The sequence below is a fragment of the Rhopalosiphum padi genome, chromosome 1 (assembly GCF_020882245.1).
Source record: "Rhopalosiphum padi isolate XX-2018 chromosome 1, ASM2088224v1, whole genome shotgun sequence".
In the NCBI taxonomy this organism is placed as follows: Eukaryota; Metazoa; Arthropoda; class Insecta; order Hemiptera; family Aphididae; genus Rhopalosiphum; species Rhopalosiphum padi.
In genome coordinates this window covers 73,833,623-73,856,927 of record NC_083597.1, presented here as the reverse complement: position 1 = coordinate 73,856,927, position 23,305 = coordinate 73,833,623, and the positions used below count along the sequence as shown (strand labels likewise).

Genomic DNA, 23,305 nt, shown 5'->3' with positions numbered 1-23,305 from the left:
GCTTATTTAAATTAAAATTAAAATTGTTTGATTAAAATGCACAATTTTAACAGTTAGAAAATTCAATAAAATTAACTATTAAAAATATACATTAATCTAAACACGGTTTTAACAGTATCATTAACTATAAGTCTATAACATGGCTCTTGTGCGTAAGAGGACTTTTTTTAGAGTTTAGTTTTAGACGATACCGCATTGTACGTATATAAAAACAACAATAAAAATAATAAAATATATCTATACGTTAGTAAATACAAATAGTCACTTGTTTATTGTAATTTTATGTTTTATTCTCAACAATCATATTATATTATCGATTATGATAGATCGCAATGACTAGATAAACTACCAATTATTCCGTCACGAATTTACCGCGTAGCTGGGTAGGGCTTCTTGTCCTTTTTCTATCGGCTGCTTTTTCGATTGACCAGAGTGTTGATTACCGCTACTCGAATGCGTTTCCGGGACTTCAGGTGCAACTATTTAAGGTATATATGTAGGTTATCATATTAGTTATCATTTTATCAACTATCGGGTCGGAATGTTACAAAATTAAAATTATATACAGTTTATTATAATAACTCACTTAGACTTGGACGTCCTCCGTAGGGTAAACTGATGACCGCGATAAATGCCAAAAACGACGGAATCGTCCAATTCAAGATCATTACGTCGCGATAGTAATTCGGACACGTTTCGCAATGCCTATACATATATATAGTATATAGGTTAGTGGTATTCGGTACAATATGCATCTACATTATGATAATATTAAAGTTTTTGAAAAAACAACGGTTTCGTGACTTACAAAGACTGGACGCCCATAACTACAGCTCCGTTGCATACTTTATCGGTAAAGCTCATCAGACCGAACGTAAAGGCACCTCTGTGCGTTTTATCGCCGATTAAATCAGTGGTCAGTGCTTGACTAGTGACCAGAACTACCGAACAAGCAATACCTACAAAAAAAATCTCAATACAGAAACACGTCTAAACAGCAACTGACAAGAATATAAATATAGTTTATACGTGTGTTATTATTATTAGGTATTATTTTATTATTATTATTGCTAAGCGGTATGCATTTCTCGTACATATTAAAGAGTTAACTATGAGTTAAGAGTTCTATTGCCCACATGTACACTAAATCTGGTTCGAAAAATAATCTATTATAAACCTTATTGAGTCCAAAAAATAAAATATTTTCCTTCCTTTACAGATTTAGGTCTGCCAGTACATAATATGTAAATAATTATAGTTTATACAAACTAAATCTATCAAATGTTAAAAAAATATATAGTTATTAATTTATTGATTATTAAATATACATGTATTTTATTTATTATTGTAATTTAATTAATTGTATTATTTGTATTCATTGTTATTATAGTCAAATGACTCAAATATAACTACCGTGTGTCGACGATTAATTGACTATATCGTATATATAACCTACTGATTTAAATTTGTATGAAAATATTCGTTTTATCTTACTTATTTCATGTTCTTAGTAATAAACTAATAAATAACGTAGATAAAATAAGTTAAGTTATTTTATTACGAAAATCTAAAAACATATAAAACATATCGAATCAAATAATAGACATAATTTATTGTTTGGGATTCAGTTTTCAGTTATAAAACATAATTCTAAAGTTATTGGGTTTAACTCCCGTAGTCCTGTCTCGCAATATCTATAAAGTCAAAACTGAATCGAATAGATTTTAATAACCATCCATTTAAAAATATACCTACACGATTTCGCATGTTTTTTAATCCAACGTTGCCATACAGAAAAACATGAATAAACAAATGTGTTATAGTAGTAATATATACATATTGTTATGTACATAACGACTCTGCCATTTTGTTACTTTCGGAAAAACATGACTTTAGTTTACATTGTATACCATATTGTTGCACTTAATATTCTGACTTTAACTTCCGGTTTACTTCATAATGGTTATTAGAGCAGCATTATAAATTGTCAAAAGTTCATAAATTTAATGTTATATTCAATATTACACGATAATATTACGTACGTATAATATATATATATATATATATATATATTAAAAATATTTAAATTTTATTATATAGGTACCTACTTTAGTATAAGTACCTTATACATTTACATACATTTTCATTACATAAAAATATTAATTAAAAAAAAAGGAAAATCTTAAAAATATTATACGCTTCAATAATTGCTATAAGCATACCTAATATTTATCTATTATCACATTATTATTTTGATTTTACACATGATAAAATGTTTAATCGACACACTGGAGTACTGGATCTTATAGCAAGTAAATGTAATGGTAATATTGCATAAAATTCATATACGAAATCGTGTTTACATTAGGTACACATTAGATTTAGATGTAACCAATAAGGTACAGTACATGGCACTATGGCAGGACCCTTTTTGCCCATTCTGTAATAATTATTTTCGGCTAGTATACAATTTTGATCACTAATGTAAGGTCATATTAATAATTTATCGTTAAAATTATATCATCGTTTTAGATTCATAAATCAATCAAAGTATAGTGTGTTGGGCGGGCACCAGCCGAAAAGTTACATTGGCGAAAAAAGGAAAGGTTAATTTTGACCAAAAACGGTTCAACCCGATGAAGTTACTTACCTATTATGATAGTGACTGCATAGACTTGATATTTGGCAAATGAGTCGCCGTTGCCTAAGTAACACCATAGCGCTGAACCCAGTGACAAAACCACGCCGAACGAATAAGTGTACTACGAAAGTTTCAAATATTAAAAATATAATTTTTTATGTATGATGTTTAGTGTTTGGTCATTCGAACAAAAACACTCGTACCTTTCTGCCGAGTTTCATGTTCATGGGTTTGTTGAGGAGTGACATACAAAAACTGCTGAGGAACATTATCAACGGTAACAGTGCTAGTTTTTCTGCTTCCAGTTTTAAATAGTCTTGTAAGTACATCGGCAAGAACACCTATATATAAATATATATATTTATATGTATATACGCATACAAAATAATAATAAACGGTATAATAACTATAGGGTTGTGAATTTGCAGGAAAATGCATTCGTTTTAGCTTAAAGTAAGCCATTGCAGCATAGCTGTTTCAACGCAAAGTTTTAATTAAGTACAAACGATTTCAGTTATGTGAGTTGTGGCATTTTAATTTTTTTAAGTATTTTTGGGCTTTTCAGGTTAGTATTTCTTTTTTGTTATTTTTCTTGATATATTTTATAATTTCCACCAATTAAAATTTTTACATACATCATTTGTAAATTATTTAAAATTTTCATTTTTTCTATAAAAAATTAGCTAGCAAATTTAAATAATTAAAAATATAGTTTAATAAAACTTGTTAAATTTTTACACATTTTTATATTACTTTTTTATCGATTTTATGTGTATTTTTTTTAATGATTTTTAGTGCATTAAATTCACAGCCCTAGTTATAACAATAATTCAAACACAATTTAATATGGGTGCTATTCAAATACAAAATATTCTATGCAAAACTACGTATTTTTTTACCAAAGTCATATTGACAGTGATCCGAGAGCACATGTAAACGACGGCCGTCTGGTAGAGGGTGATGTGTTTGAACATGGACCAAAAACTGTTGGCTGCACGTTCAGCCTCAGTCTCAGTCATCAGGAGCTCTCGATTCACACGGTTATTGGTCAGAGGTTCGCGTACCCCGATATGAAATATTATGGTTGTCATAGCTCCGACAATCATTATCACTAATATGACTATCTATATAAACGAACAAATATATTAATTTATGGTCGTTTTATGATTAATCATTTTATTAATCGTTTTAATCAATAAACCTTATAGAATTGGGATTGTAACATTTTTTTTATGTTTTAATCACAGATTTTTAAGAAACATACTGTCAAATAAAAACATGCTCATATTTTATACGTGTAATATAATATGAAGAATGAGGTTTTAAAATTTTCGATAAAATCATGTATAGTTATAATATAACTGTTGTTATTTTAATAAATATTATACGTCATATAGTACGAAAATTAGTTTGAATAATTTTCCTCCGTATAATTTCTTTATTACGTTGCAACGGACATGTTCATCCAACACTTATACGTTATTTTTAGAAAGTTTATTTAAATCAATTTAAAATTATTAAATTAACGCATTTTGATAAAATTACATAATATAATATCAAACCCTTTATATGTAGTCGGTGCTTAACGTAGTAAATGGGCAACTTTTTTGTGTAGGAGATTTCTTCCAGTTCCAGGTTAGTTGGAAAAATAAGTTTTTTTTCATATAGTTTACTTATACGACTAATGATTATACACATCTATTTGTATAACGAACAATATTCATATAGGTAATGAAGAAATGGAAATCAATCGTTATTACTTATATTATATACATTTTTTTTTAATTCCACGTAAATAGTACCTACTTTAATAAATTAATAATAATGGGCAGTCAATAATACTCAATGTAAAATGTATACACGGGTAGTGTCGAAAACTAAAAAAAATTATATTATATATACTTGGAATTCTTTTCTTTCTGCAGGTCCAAATTGAGTTTTGCTCGCGTTGTTACTTCTAAGCACGATCCAGGTGACTACGTACACCAGGATGTTTGAAAAGACGGTAAAACTATATCTGTGTAAGTATTGCAAACGCACATAAAAATGATATAAATAAAAAATAAAATTAGGAATTAAATACAATTATTCTTAAATAGGTTATACCTAGCTTTAAGTTTGTTATTATTTTTTTTTATACCTTATGGAAAGTAACGCCGTTCGTTCGTCCCTTATCGGAGTCAGGTCCGAAGCCAACGCCATATGCGAGTTCTCGATGGACGCCCATCCGATTTGGAAGAAGACGATGAAGAAACAGTAGTATAGAGCAGTGTTTAATTCGGAGCTCTCAGCTTGTGGTATTATGGGCGGCGAGAATGCGAACGGCAAACTTATGAACACCAGTATACTGCCTATGATAGGAACGATGAAGGTGAGTAAATCATATTTTATAAATTTTATAGGTAGTTATAAATTATAATATACGTGCGGACTTGGGATTTGATTATTTTTTTTTATTTTTAAAACATTTACCTATTATATAATATTATAATAGTTCACGCGGTGTTCAATTGATAATTGATATATTATTGACTTTTGAATCTTCCTTTTTTTTCTAGTCCAAAAAAAAGAATCTATACGGACAATAAGGATAGGTACATCAAAAGTTTATATGCTTCCACTTACTTATAACTGAAAGGGAATATTGTTTGTCTGAAAGCTAGATAAGGAAAGTTTATATCAATTAATACCTACAATATTCGACTACTCATAATATATGCAATCCTAATAAGCAGATAATATATGGTTAATCAGTCATAAATATACTCTGTTTTAGTTTCAAAGCTAACAGGAAAAAACATTATATAACATCATGGTTTCCTGCTGCAGTTACTACCACCACCATCGACCCCACCCCAAGTCCGCCAATACTTATGTAATATATATAATATGATGGTGTGCACGAAAACAGGCAATATCAGTCGTAACGACAAACTATTAAAAGATATCTTACCGAAAAGGTGCCAAGTCTTGCGGCGGCCGTATCGATCGGTACAGTACATGTTGGCATTATCCGATAACACGCCTATGGCGGCCGTCGCGACCGCGTCTGTTAGCTGGCCGACGAGGACCACGGCCCCTGCATTGATACTGGACAGCTGCATAACGTAATGGTAGAATACCAAAGCGTAGGTGAACCACATGGAGGCGACCAGGTCGTTGAGCACGTGTCCGACGCCATACGACATGAACGCGAACCATTTGAGCGAATCTGACATTTTACCCTCATCACCTGTTGCAAAGATAAAAAACACGGTTTAGCTGTGAGGTTTAGACGATACGCGTAAAAACCTCCTCTAAAAGATATCTCCGAATAGTCCGAATAGCGGACAAAATTGCAGTGATTAAAAGTTTGTAGTATTTAGAGGTTTCACTGTAATTAGTGTAATTCTTATATACCTACTAGTTTAAATTCTGAATTTTGCAGGGAATTTCGTGGAGGTAGATAACAATAGAAAGGATATCTTATGGTATTTGATAGGACGAGTACCTATGTTTTGTAAGTTTCTGTAGGTACTACTCTTGTGATATTTTTACTGCACATTTTAAGCTTTTGAAAATTCCAAAAAAACAGGTTAGTTAGTTAGTAATGATAGTGTACCTACAATGTACCCACAATATGTAAACAATATTTTTTATTTTAATTGAAATAAAAAATAAAGGATAAATATTATAAGATGGTTGTATAGGTGGGGGGGGGGGGGTAAAGCGGAACTCAATAACACACTAACACTAATAAACGTGTAGTATCTATTATATTTCATTAATACATTTTGTTTGATCTGATTTTGTTTCAGCAAGGACGTCTTCACATTATTATCATAATATAATTATACAAATAATAGTAATAGTAATAATATAATATAAAATAAAAATATAATTATAATCTTGAAAATTTGTAGTGGCTGCTTTCGAATCGCTAAAGTATCAAAGATGAAAAATTACGTACTACTCTATATTTGCACATCGAATCACAGTAAAAATTATATACAATACAATTACACAATAATAACTTAAATCACCACAGCATTCGCATATAGCAGTAAGTACCTACATATAATAAACAATTATATTTTGGACAGGCAGCGCGATGTGATGTGACACATACCTATCGTTAAAAGTTGTGTTATCAATTTATCTCATAACACTGTCAATAGGTATCGTTGGTACCTGATATACCATTTAGGTATACTCGGATAATATACATATTATTAATATACATTTATACATGAATATTAGATTAAAGGTACATTAGGCAACATCATGTTCAGGCTAATTAATAATACATTAATTATATTAATACGCCTGTTGTATTTGTGTTCGTCGTTGAGATTCCGATAATTTTATTATAATAATAGATACCTACAATAACTACAGATATTGGAGAGAAATGCGCCTCTAAATGTTTTATTGATTTCTTACATACATATTATAGGTAGGTACTTACTTATCTTAGGTATATTAATATTATCTTTATTTTTTTTTCAAATTTTTAAATGTCCTTCAAATTGTTTTGATTAATTAGCTATTGAATCGATACCTGATAGTAGCAGGTGTCTACGTGTGATATATAGTTTATATTATTATTTGAGTACCCTTAAAGTCTAAACTTTATTCGTGTTATTGGTGATATTCTTTGGTTCTCCCCTATAAATCTAATCGAAAATAATTTAATAAATGTACGTTGAATATCAAGGGGAAAGATTCTACTTCTACACTCAATTAATACGAATTACGAGTACACATAATACATGCGTCGTTCTTAATTTATCTAAAATCTAAATCATAGGATAATTATATCGATAGTAACGTATAACATATAGATCGGCGGTACCTATATATAGGTACCAACCTTTTTTTATTTTTCCCATTTTGAACCGACATGCAGTGATGGAAGATCAGTATTCACATATAATTACTATAAAATCACATTACCGCTGTTCAACAGTTTATCAGACCTATCGGTGGTGATAACAAATTTGTTTTATTACCGAAGGCCATAAAAAAAAAAATGGCGGGCCAAGAATTTAAAATTTTTCTTTTAGCTAATATAGAACTAAATTAATATTGGTGATGGAATAATGTTAACTTAGTAGAACAACAAATACGATAATGTTATTTTTATTATTAAACGATAACGCTGCTGAATGTGCGCGAGTCTACAACACATGGTCATGTCTGATTATAACAAGACGTATCACGTATGTAATTGATAAGAAATAATAAATAATGGTAAAAGAAGAAATATTAATTAATTTTTTATTTTATATAGTATACGTTATATTTTTTTATAAATGTGGATTCGTTTTTTTTCAACTGTTGTCTAATGCTTTCGCTGACCGTAGTTGGACATCGATTACATCTAGATTGCATCTATGCGTGTATATTATAGGATGTTATAAGAACCATTGATTATATTAACATAAAAAAAAAAAAAATTAACTAAATTTATACTTGAAAGTATTACAATATATCTGTTTTTAAGTATTTGAGTACAATATAAAAGTATTCAGGTATTCTTTACAAGGCTGTTGTACGTACACCAGTAACTTGTGACCTGCTGTGTCGAGCCAGCCAGTATAGTGTAGGTATAACATACCTAGAGGATTCGGGAATCGTTACCCTACCACATCGATCATGACATACAGAACTCTTATTTACGTAGATTTACAGATGTATAAAACATCTCATTTGATACGAGTAGTTCATGATTGCTTGATTAATCATCAGACAACAATGGAAAAACAATTGTCGTATTAAATTATTTGCACAAGCCATCTATTGAGCTGTCGTTTTGTTTGTTTTTATGTTGAAAACTGAATGGATAATTAAATTGTTTTACATATTAATTTAAGAGGAATGTCATGTCAAAGTACAAATAAATACAATATAATAATAAGTGAGCAGTTAAGGTAACTACAGAAATGTTTTGAATTTATACAGGGTGCAGGGTGATTCATCAAGCATGCTCAATCCCGTATTTTCTTAAAAAATTCAGTTATTCATCAAAATCTAAGTTTCCAAATTTTCAAATTAACTTAATGACCATATTTTCAAGTTCTTGAGATTATTATGCTACTTGATGAGTGTCTTGTGAACATATAAACATATATTTTTGAAATAAGAACCAAAATTTTATACAACAAATTGTTTAATGAATAATTTTTATATGCATCAAAATTAAAACTCGAACAAATTATTAGTAATTTAACTTTGTATATACTAAAGATAAAAGGTCCTTGATAATGGGGTTCAGTGTGACATGGGGACTATAGTAAGTTGATAATTCTGAATTTATACCTATTAACATATATAATTTGTAAAAATGGCCTAGTATAATAAGTACTAGATCCAATATCATATATTATTATATTTTTATATAACCATTTGTAAGGACTATTATTATAAATTTAAACGTTCTAATAACTGAAAAACTGCTGGTTTTATTTTTGAATTAGATACAGCAAAATTAAAAAAAATATAATCCACTAAATAGCTTACAGTTAAAAAGGGGATGTTTTCTTTTGAAAAACAAAAGCTTGTATCGCCACAGGACATTCTTTAAGCAGTAAGAATTTTTGTAAATTAAAAAATATGGTATTTAATTATAGTTAAAAATTTCAACAATCAGTATTAGAATAAACTCGTTATTAAAAGAAAAATAGGAGTGAGCATTCTTTGCGAATCACTCTATATAATAAGCTTGTGTATAAGTTTCCGTGTTCTTCCACATATTACAATAAGTGAGTGAGAATATATATTTGAAACAGTTATATAATTAAACGAAGACTGAAGGATTTTTATTTTTTAAATTTATATATATTTAGCGTATAAAAATAATATTATAATCAACGAATGCCAATGACAAAAAAAAAACAAACTGTAAACTAATATTTTCGATAATTTCTTATAATAAAAGATATATTAGGTTATTTATTGTATGAGTTCTAACGATATACAATCAACAAGCAGATCAAAAGTCAAAGTTTATCGTAATGAACAATATCAATATATTTCACAAACAAATTCTGCGTTTATACAATATATAAGTATAATTACAATGTATAACAAAAAAAGCTCGCGACGATGGGTTCCTAAATTGCGGATTTATCAAGACAAGGTAGAATTAATTAATTTTTATTAGTTTTAAAACTTATTTTTGCATGTCACACGTGACACGCGGATTGGTGGATTCACAAAAACGCAAACAATTTTATGGCCAACAATACACTGCACAAAACCATAAATATAATAATTAATAATATATTTGACGACCGGTAATGTCAAAAATTGCAGGAAAAAAAGTTTGAGAAAAAAACTTATGGTTTATACGCATAATTTAGTACAAGAATTCAAAATGTATTAGAAAATAACCACAGTCACGCGTGAATTTATTAACGTCGACTAAATATTACAATAATATTTTTTTAATAAACCACTTATGTTAATGATTAATGAGTAATTACTGCAACGACTTCTATACATATACAATAATAATATTAAATTGTATTAAATTATATTATTTTTGTGGTAAATATTATATTATTATATATATATATATATATATGCAGCTTTAATTAGATGGGCGAATATAATAGGAGGAGGAATTGTGTTCAAACTATAAATTAGCATCCCTCCTCTCACACCAGTTATTCGCGTTATTTTTTTTTACAAATATCTAAGATTCTAAAAGTATCCTAAAACAAATATGTAGGTACATTATTTGTTAAAATTTTAATAAATATTATTATTGAAATACCTAATTGTTCGGTAACAAAGATTGCCAAAAATTAGACCATTTTCAAAGTAATTTTTGATTGTAATTGCAGGATGATTTATCATTTGATTAAAAGATATAGTACATTGATAACACTATAACAGTAACTTATACTTAATGATGAGATGCACCTCATTATTATATAATAAAATTTTTACCTACTTTCCCCCCTTTTTTTAGTTTTTAATTTAAATTTTATGATATTAAAAAAATGGTCTTAATAAACATTGGTTGTAATCGTAATTTTTAAAGATTAACAAAACGCTTGTCCCACAAAATAATTTATTTTATCTTTAGTATTACTTGAACAGTATTAGATGTAGGAGTGCAAATGTGATTACTAATTATGTATGATATGCAATACTAATTGTTTAATTTTAATTTTTACTGTAACCATTAATTCTATCGTTTATGAAAAATAGGGGAAAAGAAAATTCCGCTAGTCTGCGAGGCTTTGATAATTTAGTACCCCTCTAATTTGAGCTCTATGTGCGTGATAACATTATATGCAATGATTAAACGTCGTTAACAACTATGATCCTGATTGTCGGATGTGCGTAGTCTTGTGGCGCTATACCACCGATGTCACGAAATGTGCAATATATATTTTTTCAAAGGTTGAATTCATATTGTATGTTAATACATCGCGTAACTTGTTGTTAGGTATATTATAGCTGTAAATAGTCGGAGAGTAAATATTATATACTTATACGTGTACCTTGGCTGTCTTTATATACTCACACATTATGTACCTATTGTACCTACGTTCGTCATTGTTTACAATATTAATTATTATTAATATGAAATATGAATATAGAATCAGTTGACCGCATGCAGCACAGTAATTTATTTACATTGGTTATCAATGTACATAGGCCTACGAGTCGACGTGTTGCATTAATCGTATAATTTTTATGGGTAAATTATAAATACGATTTACTTCGTACAACGCATTTCAGCAATATAGTTAGATGTTTCAGATGTATATATCTGCCTTTATGAAATCGTTTGCGGTGAGGGTATTTAAAATAATAAACGTTGAACAAAGTGATAGATAGATAATTATCAGATATACACGTGGACTGTAATATATTTATGAACATTTCGATTTCAAGCGGTTACCATCCTATGATGTAATTATAAATTATTAATTAGACAATCTTTGTACAAAGAATAAATACATAAAAATCGTATTAAAAATGCTAACAAATATTTTTTTAAATTTTTTTAGAACTTTAAAAATTTTTAGTAATGAAAAAATATATTGTAAAATATAAGATAAGTAATTTTTGTTTAAGAGAAGTCCGATAAAGTCATGTATTTTTTTTTTAAATGATAACAGCGTCTTGCACGCTGATAGTATTATTTTTATAAATGATTAAAAGCGTTTGTCCTTATCACCTTGTGAAATATTGTCGGCAGCTTATAAACTTGCAGCCATTCTATTTGTAAATGTATAATAAAACCATTTATTATCATTCATAATTATTTAAAGATTTTAAAGTTAACACTCGAATCATCAATAAAGCAGCCATTTATAGAGTAATGGAGTGTTAAGGAGTGTTAAGGACTATTATTGAGTCCAGACGTTAATTTCTCTATAAACTGCAAAGCCTTATCGAATTAAACGATTTCACCTGCGTTATTATAATTTATAATTATTCATTATATTATATAGTATAGACAACATCTTAAAAATTATGTCTTTTAAATTACGAATCAAAGTCAGCAAACAAATTAATATACACATAATAATTAATAATACTCGAAAATACAGTAGGTACCTACTTGTAACACTGTAAAAACATTGAAAATTGTCAAACAATTATTAATAAAATATATTTAGTAGTACAATTTATTTTCTCCATATGTTAGGTTGTCGATATTATAACAGTATACTAACTGTAGGGTAAATGAGCTGTAGTTTTAATGGCTTCGTCGAACGGCGAAGGGGTGACGATTATTATCGACAGAAATAATAAAGTCTATGCGTATATTGTATATTGTACACATCACTTTTTTATACGTATCGATTTGAAGTTTATTTAAATTGAAAATTTTGTTTTGAATATATATAATTTAAAAATGATTGGCGATATACAAATCATAATATTAAATATTAATATAGATAAAAAAATGCTAACATAATTGTAGATATAGTTAAATGTTTAAATATCAATCAATATAATGATGTGATCTACTGAGGAAATATTTATATAGGTATTAATCATACTATATTTAATACCTGATTTGCAGTAGTCTATTAAATTGTACAGTTGACATATATGGCCAGAACAGCGATGATTATTTTATAGTGATATATTATATGACTATTGACCAATAAAATTTTTTAAAATGGCTTTTTACAAATCGTTAAAAACGGATAAAAATACTATATTACACTATATTAATTTTACGTGTGTATATGTTTTGTTACCTTGGTTTCAAATTAAACTAATCTTATAAATATTTTTATTGTGAAAACCAACAAACAGTCTTAACGAATTTATATTTTTTATTTAATTTAATATTTTAAAATAACGCGCTTTACAGTGTTTATTCCTTTGAAATTTTACAACTATTAACTTTTGTTTGCTGACTATTGGTTAGGCACGTATATGTCGTATTCAATTCATTTTTTTTGTTTATTAATTTCTGGAAATTGTTTTCCTTTAAAAAATATTTATAATACCAAAATTAATATAGAATTATAAATTGCCGGTTTACAACAGGTAACATTATCATGTACAACAAAATTGTTCTTTATTTTAGAATCACGTTCCCTTGTCAATTTCAAACGGTAAGATTTTAATTTTTAGAAGATGGTCCTGTCTTAATCTCACTGTTATGTCCATAGTATTGTATATGTGTAAAAAAACATTTACACGAAACAAATAAAAAACAATATTTTAACAGATTTATTATAATGAAACCAAAGTTCTAAACAACAATTTTAGTAGAGCGAATGGCGATGAACAGTAAATTTGTCAGCGATAAGCATGAAACATGTCTTATTGCTATATTATAGTATACTGCATAGTTTAAATGAGTAATTACGAATCAATCTTTGAAGTATAAATATTTTTATAAAAATTTTAACAATTTTGGTTGGTTTTTTATTTAATTCACCCAACATTATGTGCCGTTATTTTTCTTTTAAATATAGTTATTCTAGTGTAAAAAAAAATTGAATATCAATATGGCATTATTATAAATAATAATTTTCGAAGTTAGACATCAAATAAGCAATTATTTATAGTTTCATCATTAAAATTAATTATTCGTATTAAATATTTTACTTAGAAGATTCTAGATGTTGTTATTATGTAAAAGATAATAATATCATGTTTTAAAATTAATGATTTAATAAGCTTTACTATTTACAAATAAATTATCACTAAATTAAAGCTTTAAATTAAATATTATTTACAGCCGATAGGTATTATATAGGCTCGAAATTATAAACAGAATTGAATTGTTTTTGATATTAAACATTAAGATTATTAATTTTAATGTAGTTCTATTAGTGAACGCATTTCGTTTTGCCCATCATATATTATATAAAAAACTTCGGATTAAATAGCGTCATAAAAAATAAACACGGGCATAATATATAACTGCGAACTGCGACTTGCGAATTAATATTTTAGTCGAAATTGAATATTGTAATGGAGACATATTTGTTTTATACAACGTATAACCGTATAAAGTAAATAATACGAATAACGCATAATATATTTCAATCAATAATTAAAACGTTCGTTTAGAAAACATATATTAACCAGCGTGTTTTATATGTTTAGAATTTTGTCTACGACAAGTATTTAATTTATGACTTTACGCTACTATATACTCATATATGTTATAGAAATATCGTTATTTAATCAAAATAAAGATATTATATTCGATTAAAATCGTTTAGAGGTATTCATTTTTCACAAACATCATAGTCGAATATTCAATAAACCTACCTACTTACTATTTATACTAAATACCTGCTAATAACTAAATATATTATATATTTTACGATTTAGTATTAAATCAAGATTTTTATAACTATCTGTTAAATCAAATTTTGATTAATAAATTGCAGGCACATAAGCGATAATTTTTGTTCTAAGACTAAAATTTACGAAAAATTACACTCATAATTACATATTATTAAACGTGTGTCAGATTACATATATCAAATGTAGGTATATATAATATGATATGAATGTAGCAACTAGCAATAGGCCGGTACTTATAATAATTATAGATATATACAAAAAAATTTATAAAATTTACACGAATATCAAAAATTTTTGTGATAAAAATCATATAAATTTAAGATTATATGTATATTAATAATGGTCACAAATAATTTGTGAGCCTATCACTACATTAAACTGTAGTATTTATATGTAGGTACATATAATTTAAGGGTACGAGTTTTGATACATTATCCTGTAACGTGTGACGATTATATAAATCAATTATTCAAAAATTCACTGTTGAGTTAGGTTAGATTATATGATATTTCTCTGAAAACAATGTTAGTTAGTATGTATTTATTTATACCTATACTATGAGTGTACCTTTAAAGGGTTGGTGGTATGGTTTTGTAAAAAAAAAATTTTTGTTTTTAAATATTTAATCAGAGTAAAAGCTAAAAAGCCAATTTCGTTTACAAAACCAAGCGATATGTTTTACAATTTTACAAACCACTATGCACATAGTTAAGGAAAGTGAAATTCAATACATTTCTCTATTATTCTTTGTAATATTTTTTGCTATTATATAATATTATATATAGTTACAATGTATACATTCGTGACGTTTCGTGTTTGTTTTAGTTAAAATATCTCATATTGTCCTTATAGCTGTTTTTCTATCGAGAATATTATTTATTTTCACGCGTCTGTCAGTTTATCGAATCGTATATTATATATATATTGTGTACACACAACGCCGGATATTGGTACAACCCAATCGGGACAAATTAAATTCGATTGGTTTTTTTTAGAGGGGGCGTTGGGGGGAAGTTGTTTCTTAGGTATACAATATATCATATAATACTTTTAGTAAGTGAATTTTATATTTAACAAATATGAAGTACTGTAGTGCAAAAACTAAAATGGTTATGTAACAGTGATAATATACATAATACATAAATAAATATTAAATACACAAAAATAATAGATTCCCAGAATAATGTCGCTACACAAGAAAAATAAATTAAAAAATTTGCAAGATAATTATTACAATATTTTTACTAAACACAATATGATTTAAATAAAACATTTTACATAAACATCGTAAATTATTGTTGTTTTATACATCTAACTTTCTTAGAAAAATCATATAATGCGTTAATATTAATGGTTTTACGATGTAAAAATAGTTTATGTTATCAGTTATTACAATCAAACACTATGAACGAATATTTAATAATTGAAATTTAACATATTTCTTATCAGGTATATTTGCGATATTGATATTTGTAAATATAATATTTTATGCACACTTAAGTAGTTATGGAATATACTTATTTTTTTAAACTTTAATACACGTTTAAATTGTACGTCATCTCTAATAACATAATATTATACTAATATAAATTGTTATGATATATTGTTTATAATGGTTATACTTATAACTTATAAGTATTAGTGTATTACAATATTATTACGAATTTTACGATTAGTGTTAGTAGGAACCCATTTACACAACGAACGATTTTATCGCAAAAATAGACTTAAAAGTCTATAATAATTATTATTGATTCGTGTGAGGTCGTGTAAATTAATTATAAATAAAAACAAACTATTCACGTTTTCCTTAAATGTTCAGTGTTGCGACTAAATAAACAATATAATTAATGAACGAAAAACAAAATGTATAATACTATGTATTAAAAAATACCTATTATATTGGCTATATTTAACAATTTTATTATACATCATTGCCATATTATATTATACACAGCAATAAATAGTTATTATAAATTATAATATACTCTTAGTGTGATATATTTTAATTATCTTTATTAAGGATTAAGAAATTTACCTAATTTGCCATTAACTTATTCGAACGTAACCTAATCAATACTATTATCATAAGAATTATTTTTTTAAAATAATGAATTAAAATTAATTTCCTTAAGTAAGGAGACTAACCATTTATATACTAGTTATGGTTTTGGTCTTAATAGGTTGAGAGTCAAGATATAAAAAGTATATTTGTTTATAACGCCATGTGGGATTTGTTGGCCCCACAGTGTAATATGTCTTTAGCGCCACGTAGGGCCTTAAGAACCTTCATCATATGTGATCATAATTCTGAGCATCGCCCATTTGCGCCAAAAAAATTAATTCGTTTTGGGTATAGCCCATTTGCGCCAAATTCACCTGGTATAATTATAATAAAATAATATATTTTTTTCTCAAATAATAAACAACAGTTAGAATTTTATTTAAATCATAGTCAATTTTAAAAATAATAATCAATAATATTTATAATTTTATAATATTTTATAATTTTCTATTGCTTTTAAAGTAGTTTTTAATCTTTTTTCAACTTGTGAATTTTTTTGGGGTTAGGTATATTTTTATTATTACTATTGACAGACTTATAAAAATAACTTTATTATACGTTACAGCAACGATGACGTCTTATAAATATACGAATTAACCAATTATTTAATGTAAAATGTTTAAACAAGTAAATTTGGCGCAAATGGGCAGTCGAAAAAAACATACCTTTTTTATTCATATATACGTGGCCTATAGAACAAAGTGTCAAATGGTTTAATATTATAATGAAACGTTTAAGAGAAATAATTAAATTTTGATATTTAACTTATTACAGGAAATTCGGAATTCCAATTACGTTTACAATTATATAAACAAACTTATTATAACAATTAGTATGGGTTGTATTAACAATTGATGTGTTGGATATAATTACCTCATATGGTGTTTAACCTGTTAATGCCAATTTTAGCGAATAACAATGAAAAATTAGCCAAATAATATGTTAATAATGTTAATATCATACTGGGTAACTTGTTTTTGGTGTTTTTACGACGTATAATGATGTACTCACTACCCAGTGACGCATTTATGGGAGATAGATCCACTCTCTTGCCTTTTTTTTTAGAACAGATATAAGCAGAACAGTTAGTTATAAAATGCCTTACATGTGGAGTAACTGAATTTTGAAGATTGTAACCGCACAAAAAAATTATTTCATATCCTCCTCCCCAAGAAAATCCTATATACGCCTCTGCAGGATGTATACCTATATTATATTATAGGTATATTCAGATACGGACAAAATAATACGAACACTGATATGATGATATAAATTACATTTTAACGTTATTTAAAAAGTTTTCCGTGATAGGTTTTTAACTCAATAATTTAAATAGTTATTTTTTTCGAAAAACTGTATACTGGCAACAGTGGCAACTATACACTATCATACAATAAAATACCAACATTGTGTATTAAAACCACAATTTTGTTCTAAAAACTTTTATGAATGGTGTTCAATAAGAGTGGGCGTATATTATGAATAATAAGTAATACTATATAATATGTTATAATTTAGATTTCACAACAGGGCAAACATAGTATGTTATAATACTCTACACATACTCAATCCCTATGCGAAATCTGCCATTTCCAAAAACTGGATTTTGTTAGTATATTGTGCAATACAATTGACGACGCAAGACACCTGTTTAACATTCTTTCAATAGTTATACCCACGTAACGGTTCGAAAAAAAACATCACAAAGGTTATAGGTTGTAGCGTTATACGCTTATACCTACGTGAAATTATTTTTATGTAAGACTTGCCAGTATTTTGTATTTTCTCAAAATTATATATTAACGTATAGTATTGTTCGCCGTAAATGTTTACTACTATATACCTACTGGATATATGAGATTCTGTCATTCTGATGTAAGTTAGGCGTATTTTATCTGTCATACAATTTTTCAAATCTAATACTTGTTAGAATTATAATAGTAATAATAATACTATCACAAATCATTATATTATACATTAAAATATATCTATAGAACAAAATATGAATATTTATGACTGTAATATACACGTTCCTAGTGTTCATACATAGGTATTAAATTAAATTCTACCAAATATTTATGTATTGTTTATTATAATAGTTGATAGTATATTTTACCTTAACCAATTCAATATTTTGATCACTATAATGTTACAAATGTACAAAATCATATCTACTATGGTCTATGGATTAAAAGTAAAAATATATTGTCAATAGGCAAATGATACTTTAGCTGTGAAAATCAAATGTTATGTTTCTAATGCCCATTTTGGTTATCATAATTATTTAGTGCGTAGTACCATCATTTACTACTTATAAAGTTATGATTATAATATTCTACTCGATTTAGATGTTCTATACATTTCTATATAATCAATAATATGTTGATATAGGCTAACAACTACATGTAAGAAATCACGATGAAAATTTATTTTATTATCAAAATTGTATACTTTGTGTAATTTTTACTATATAACATATTTAGGCATTACCTATATAGTTTATCGTTGTATGTATTATTACAGTCGTTAACCTTATACTATTTTTTTTACACATTGATAATAAACAATAAACTACTATAGTAATATAATATGTATTACCTATGTAGTATATATACATGATATAGTAACAAAAACAAAAAAATAATAATAATAAATTTCTAATTATAAGTATTGCGTATTGTAAGTGTATTATTATTATGTGAAGTTTATCGGAGCGTATAATAAAATATTTTTATGAACTTTGATCCTTCTAATTTTTTGACAATTAATTATAATAATATAGTAATATATAGTATACAACCTACTATAATCTGTAGTTGCATAGTAAACCTGCATTTAATGAGCATGATAATGAATAATATTATTACCTGTAAACCCGTGTAATATATAATATATGTAATACATTTAGGTACAGTTTACAGAACACGTTAACAGTAATACAGCAAAGTTTAACGATAATTTTTCTAGCGAAGGATGTTTTAAAATTTGATAATTTTTGATCGAAGAGTATAGTATTTTTCACACCTTTACCCACTCGTCGACACTCTATATAGGAATAAAGTTACACGATAAGTTTTGTAAGCGTTTCTTCTATAGTTTGATAAATTATATATTTATATACTTTTGTGAATAGCCAGACCGGCAGAGGAATTGAATATTGAACCCTCGACACAAACTGCACGATACTCAGCACATGTGTGTAGTATACTGTATATTATATGAATGCAAAACATAACCGATCGCGACAGTGATAGATCGAAGTTTTGCAATATATAGTATATAGGTCAACAGTTCCTATACGTATATACACATGACTAAAATTTTATAGTTCCCGGAAAACACTATTTTCCAATGGAGATAAATTTCATTCAAAAAAAAAAAAATTTATTTCTATGTAAGTTACATCAAAATTATTACCATACATACCTAATATTTAAATCTATAATAATATAATATTATTTGTTTTTAATTTCTTCGGTGTCATATCATAGTAAATATATGCGTATATGTAAGACATTAGTGATTAACACACAATGGCATTTGAAGTCAGTGATGATGCCGCCTTGTAATATAGGTAACTACTTGTAGAATATGAAGAAAACAATTTATGACCTTTTACGTATGGGTTATTTATGATTTTTTATTTAATAACGATGTCGACAAAATTAATTTAATTTACTTGCAGTCGTAACAATCGCAGACGAATGAAAAAATTGTTTTCCCAATTTTTTTTTCATATAATAGGTTTATGCGGTTTATACACTCACTTGTTTAAACATAAAAATTTGTACAAAATATACTTTGATACGACTATTACGACTTATTCGATTTAATACTAGATTAAAAGATGCTAAAAAACACCTATAGTCAGGATATTTAACATATTAACGTCATTTTAAATACCAATTTATATAATATTATATAGTGTATAATACAGACGCGTCTATACACGTATGTATCGTATATTATTATTAACTATAATTGGATAAATTAAACGTCATTTTTAGGCATTCAATCAAAAGCATATTGAAACGTTGACATGTACGAATCATTTAGATGGATGCATTTTATATAAATCCAAAATAGTCAGTTGTACACATTATTATAATTTATAAGACATTTGACGGATTTAACTTTTTATAAACATCATTTTTTTCAAAATTATATCATATAGTTCAATTAAACTTATATAATGTTTATTAAATTCGATTGAAGTAATATTCACCGATAAGACGCTTTATAAATGTCAATTTTCCAATAACAGTACAATATACATAATTATGTACGTTTAGTGGGTAAATCATCAGTGTATATAAACAATTAAATTACATATTATATGTTTATTTTCTCTAAAGTTTTTTTATTCGTGGACGCGAATTTGCATCTTGCCGTAAGTGATTTAATATGAGTGTTATTATTCAGTAGGTATATTCATTACTTTCCGGTTCTCTTATAGTTACATATATTAATTCAATAGTTCATTATTCTTTAAATTCGTAACAATAAGACTTTAAATACCTACTACAGCGTCTCGTGTGCTACAGTATATATCTGTACACATTTTGATGGCTATAACAACTATTTGTAATAGAATATTATTATTATAATATAGAAATCATTATTACCAAATATTTTTGTACGTGTAAACAAATGAATTTGTTTTTTAAAATTTTTGTCCATCATGCCTACAAGTACACCTATATAATATATGTTATTGTGACGTACATTCCAATGTGTATTCTTATTAATAACAACACTTGTCTGTCGACTAACATATTATTATATTATGAAACGAGTAAAACACTTATTTGCATATACATTCATATATATATACATTATACATACATATAAGTAGAGCGTATATAACGCCGTTGTGTGTACGGGTCGTTTTTTTTGTCAGCAATATGTGCATTTTTCAGATGGATGATAGAAAATGATAATTCCGTAAAATCATTTTTGTTAATATTTGTCTTGTTTCGATTATTTTTAACAAAATACATCATACATAACTGACAGCTGTATACCTTGTCAACGAAAATAGTGTGATAAACCAGTGAATGAATGATCTCATTTTTAATGACGAGCATAAAGTATAAATAAAAAAATTAAATAAATATGTTTGTTAGTCATTTTAATGGTTTGCCATCAAAATAATACATAGGATTTGAAAGATAATACGCACATAAATTATACGAAAATTAGTTAATACATTACTATTAAAAATCACAGATATCACTTACTAAATACATGTATATGTTTGAGAAATTAAAATAAATACACGAGCAAAAATCTAACCTCAGTTATTAGTTATTAATAATTGCTAAACTTACTATGAATGTATTGCGGTTAACGAACCAAAAATCCTGTTAATTAAAATTGTCGAACAAATTAAATACCTATATTCCTGCCAATAAAATATTATTACTCAATTATATAAAAGAAAGAACATCTTAAAAAATCATAACATTTTATATTGTTTTGATAATAAAAATAATTTTTTTACAGTTTGACAAGACTCGACTATAGAAAGACACGTGGAAAATTAAAATTAATAAAATAAGATGTACCTAAATCATAGTTATTTTTTGGAAATTAACGACACGGTTTTTTCCAATATAATATACAGTATAACAATATGTGTATAAAGTATATCATTAGTATATCTGTACTATAACCTATAGAAATTATATTTGTTATAAAATATTGATTATTTGCACGGCCTTAATGAGATATTATTAAAACAAAAAACACATTACATAATATAATTCTGTCATACAATGATCAAATAAATCGTTAGAGTGAATTTTTCTCATCAAACAATTTTGACTAACTAAATTATACATAAATGTCCACCACACAGAATAAAATAAAACACATTGAGGTGTAAATTGTGATGGTATAATGAATAATGACGTTTATATTATTATTATAATACCTGGTAGTGCTGGTACTTGGTTAAGTTGAATGGCACGCTTTTGGTCATCTCCTTTTTTTTGATCCATTTGATTATTTGTAGACATTTTAAGGATGTATATTATTAAGTTATAACCAAAATTGAATTAATTAATTAAAATTATTAATAATTAAAAAAAAAAACTTTACTATTTTTTATTTATTACTTTGTTTTATACAATATAATAATAGGATGTGAATAAAAAAACACGCGTGTCTTTCAATAATCGTGCTGGTGTTAACTATTTATAATGTAATATTGAATTGTATAACAGTCTTGCGCGCGAGACGACCGAATGACACCTCTAGAGGAAAATTACGAACGGATATATAGTGGAATAAATTACTGTTCATCAACGCGAGTTAAACGAGTAAACGACCAGTAGCGACCAACCAGCGATCACAGACATTTGGCGACCACTTATCTCGGTGCTACACAGTGCACGAGTAAATATAATATATACATACTATTATTATTATTACGAACTCCCCCGGCAGTGATTACGCGAACTATAATAAATAATATAGTACATTACCTACACCACTTAATCAGTTTATCGAGTGTGTAGTGAAACAATACACTTATTGGGCACATATTAAATACGTAAAAACTACACGTCTGCGCGTACTGTGTTTGAACAACCCAACTCAAAGGCATACTCAAACCTATACGTATGACGTATACAAAATGTCCTTGCTCTAAATATTATATATTTGTAGTATATAAAGTAAATCGTATATCTAAATTTTTAGTTTGTTTTTTTTGATTCAAGATAAACACGGTAAACTACTTCACCCATCTTCGTTTTAATTTCGTCTGATGATACTCCGCTACAGTATATACTCGTACAATAGCGAAC

At 26.9% G+C, this 23,305-nt stretch overlaps 1 protein-coding gene across 2 annotated transcripts in view; it reads right to left on the bottom strand.

The window, feature by feature from the left end:
• Positions 1–244: 244 nt before the first annotated feature.
• Positions 245–23,305, bottom strand: part of LOC132922863 (major facilitator superfamily domain-containing protein 12-like) — a 33,519-nt gene continuing 10,458 nt past the window's right edge. Inside the window, exons 1-10 of one of the 2 annotated variants that reach the window (XM_060986586.1) lie at positions 22,429–22,898; positions 5,595–5,873; positions 4,782–4,992; positions 4,544–4,658; positions 3,541–3,765; positions 2,845–2,982; positions 2,651–2,762; positions 809–959; positions 587–705; positions 245–479 (exon numbers count right to left, since the gene is read on the bottom strand). In XM_060986586.1, coding sequence (XP_060842569.1) covers positions 361–479; positions 587–705; positions 809–959; positions 2,651–2,762; positions 2,845–2,982; positions 3,541–3,765; positions 4,544–4,658; positions 4,782–4,992; positions 5,595–5,873; positions 22,429–22,513 — 1,554 coding nt within the window. In that variant the 5' untranslated portion in view covers positions 22,514–22,898 and the 3' untranslated portion in view covers positions 245–360. Of the gene's footprint in view, positions 480–586; positions 706–808; positions 960–2,650; positions 2,763–2,844; positions 2,983–3,540; positions 3,766–4,543; positions 4,659–4,781; positions 4,993–5,594; positions 5,874–22,428; positions 22,899–23,305 lie in introns of those variants that run through there. The other variant, XM_060986593.1, reaches the window with a different exon arrangement.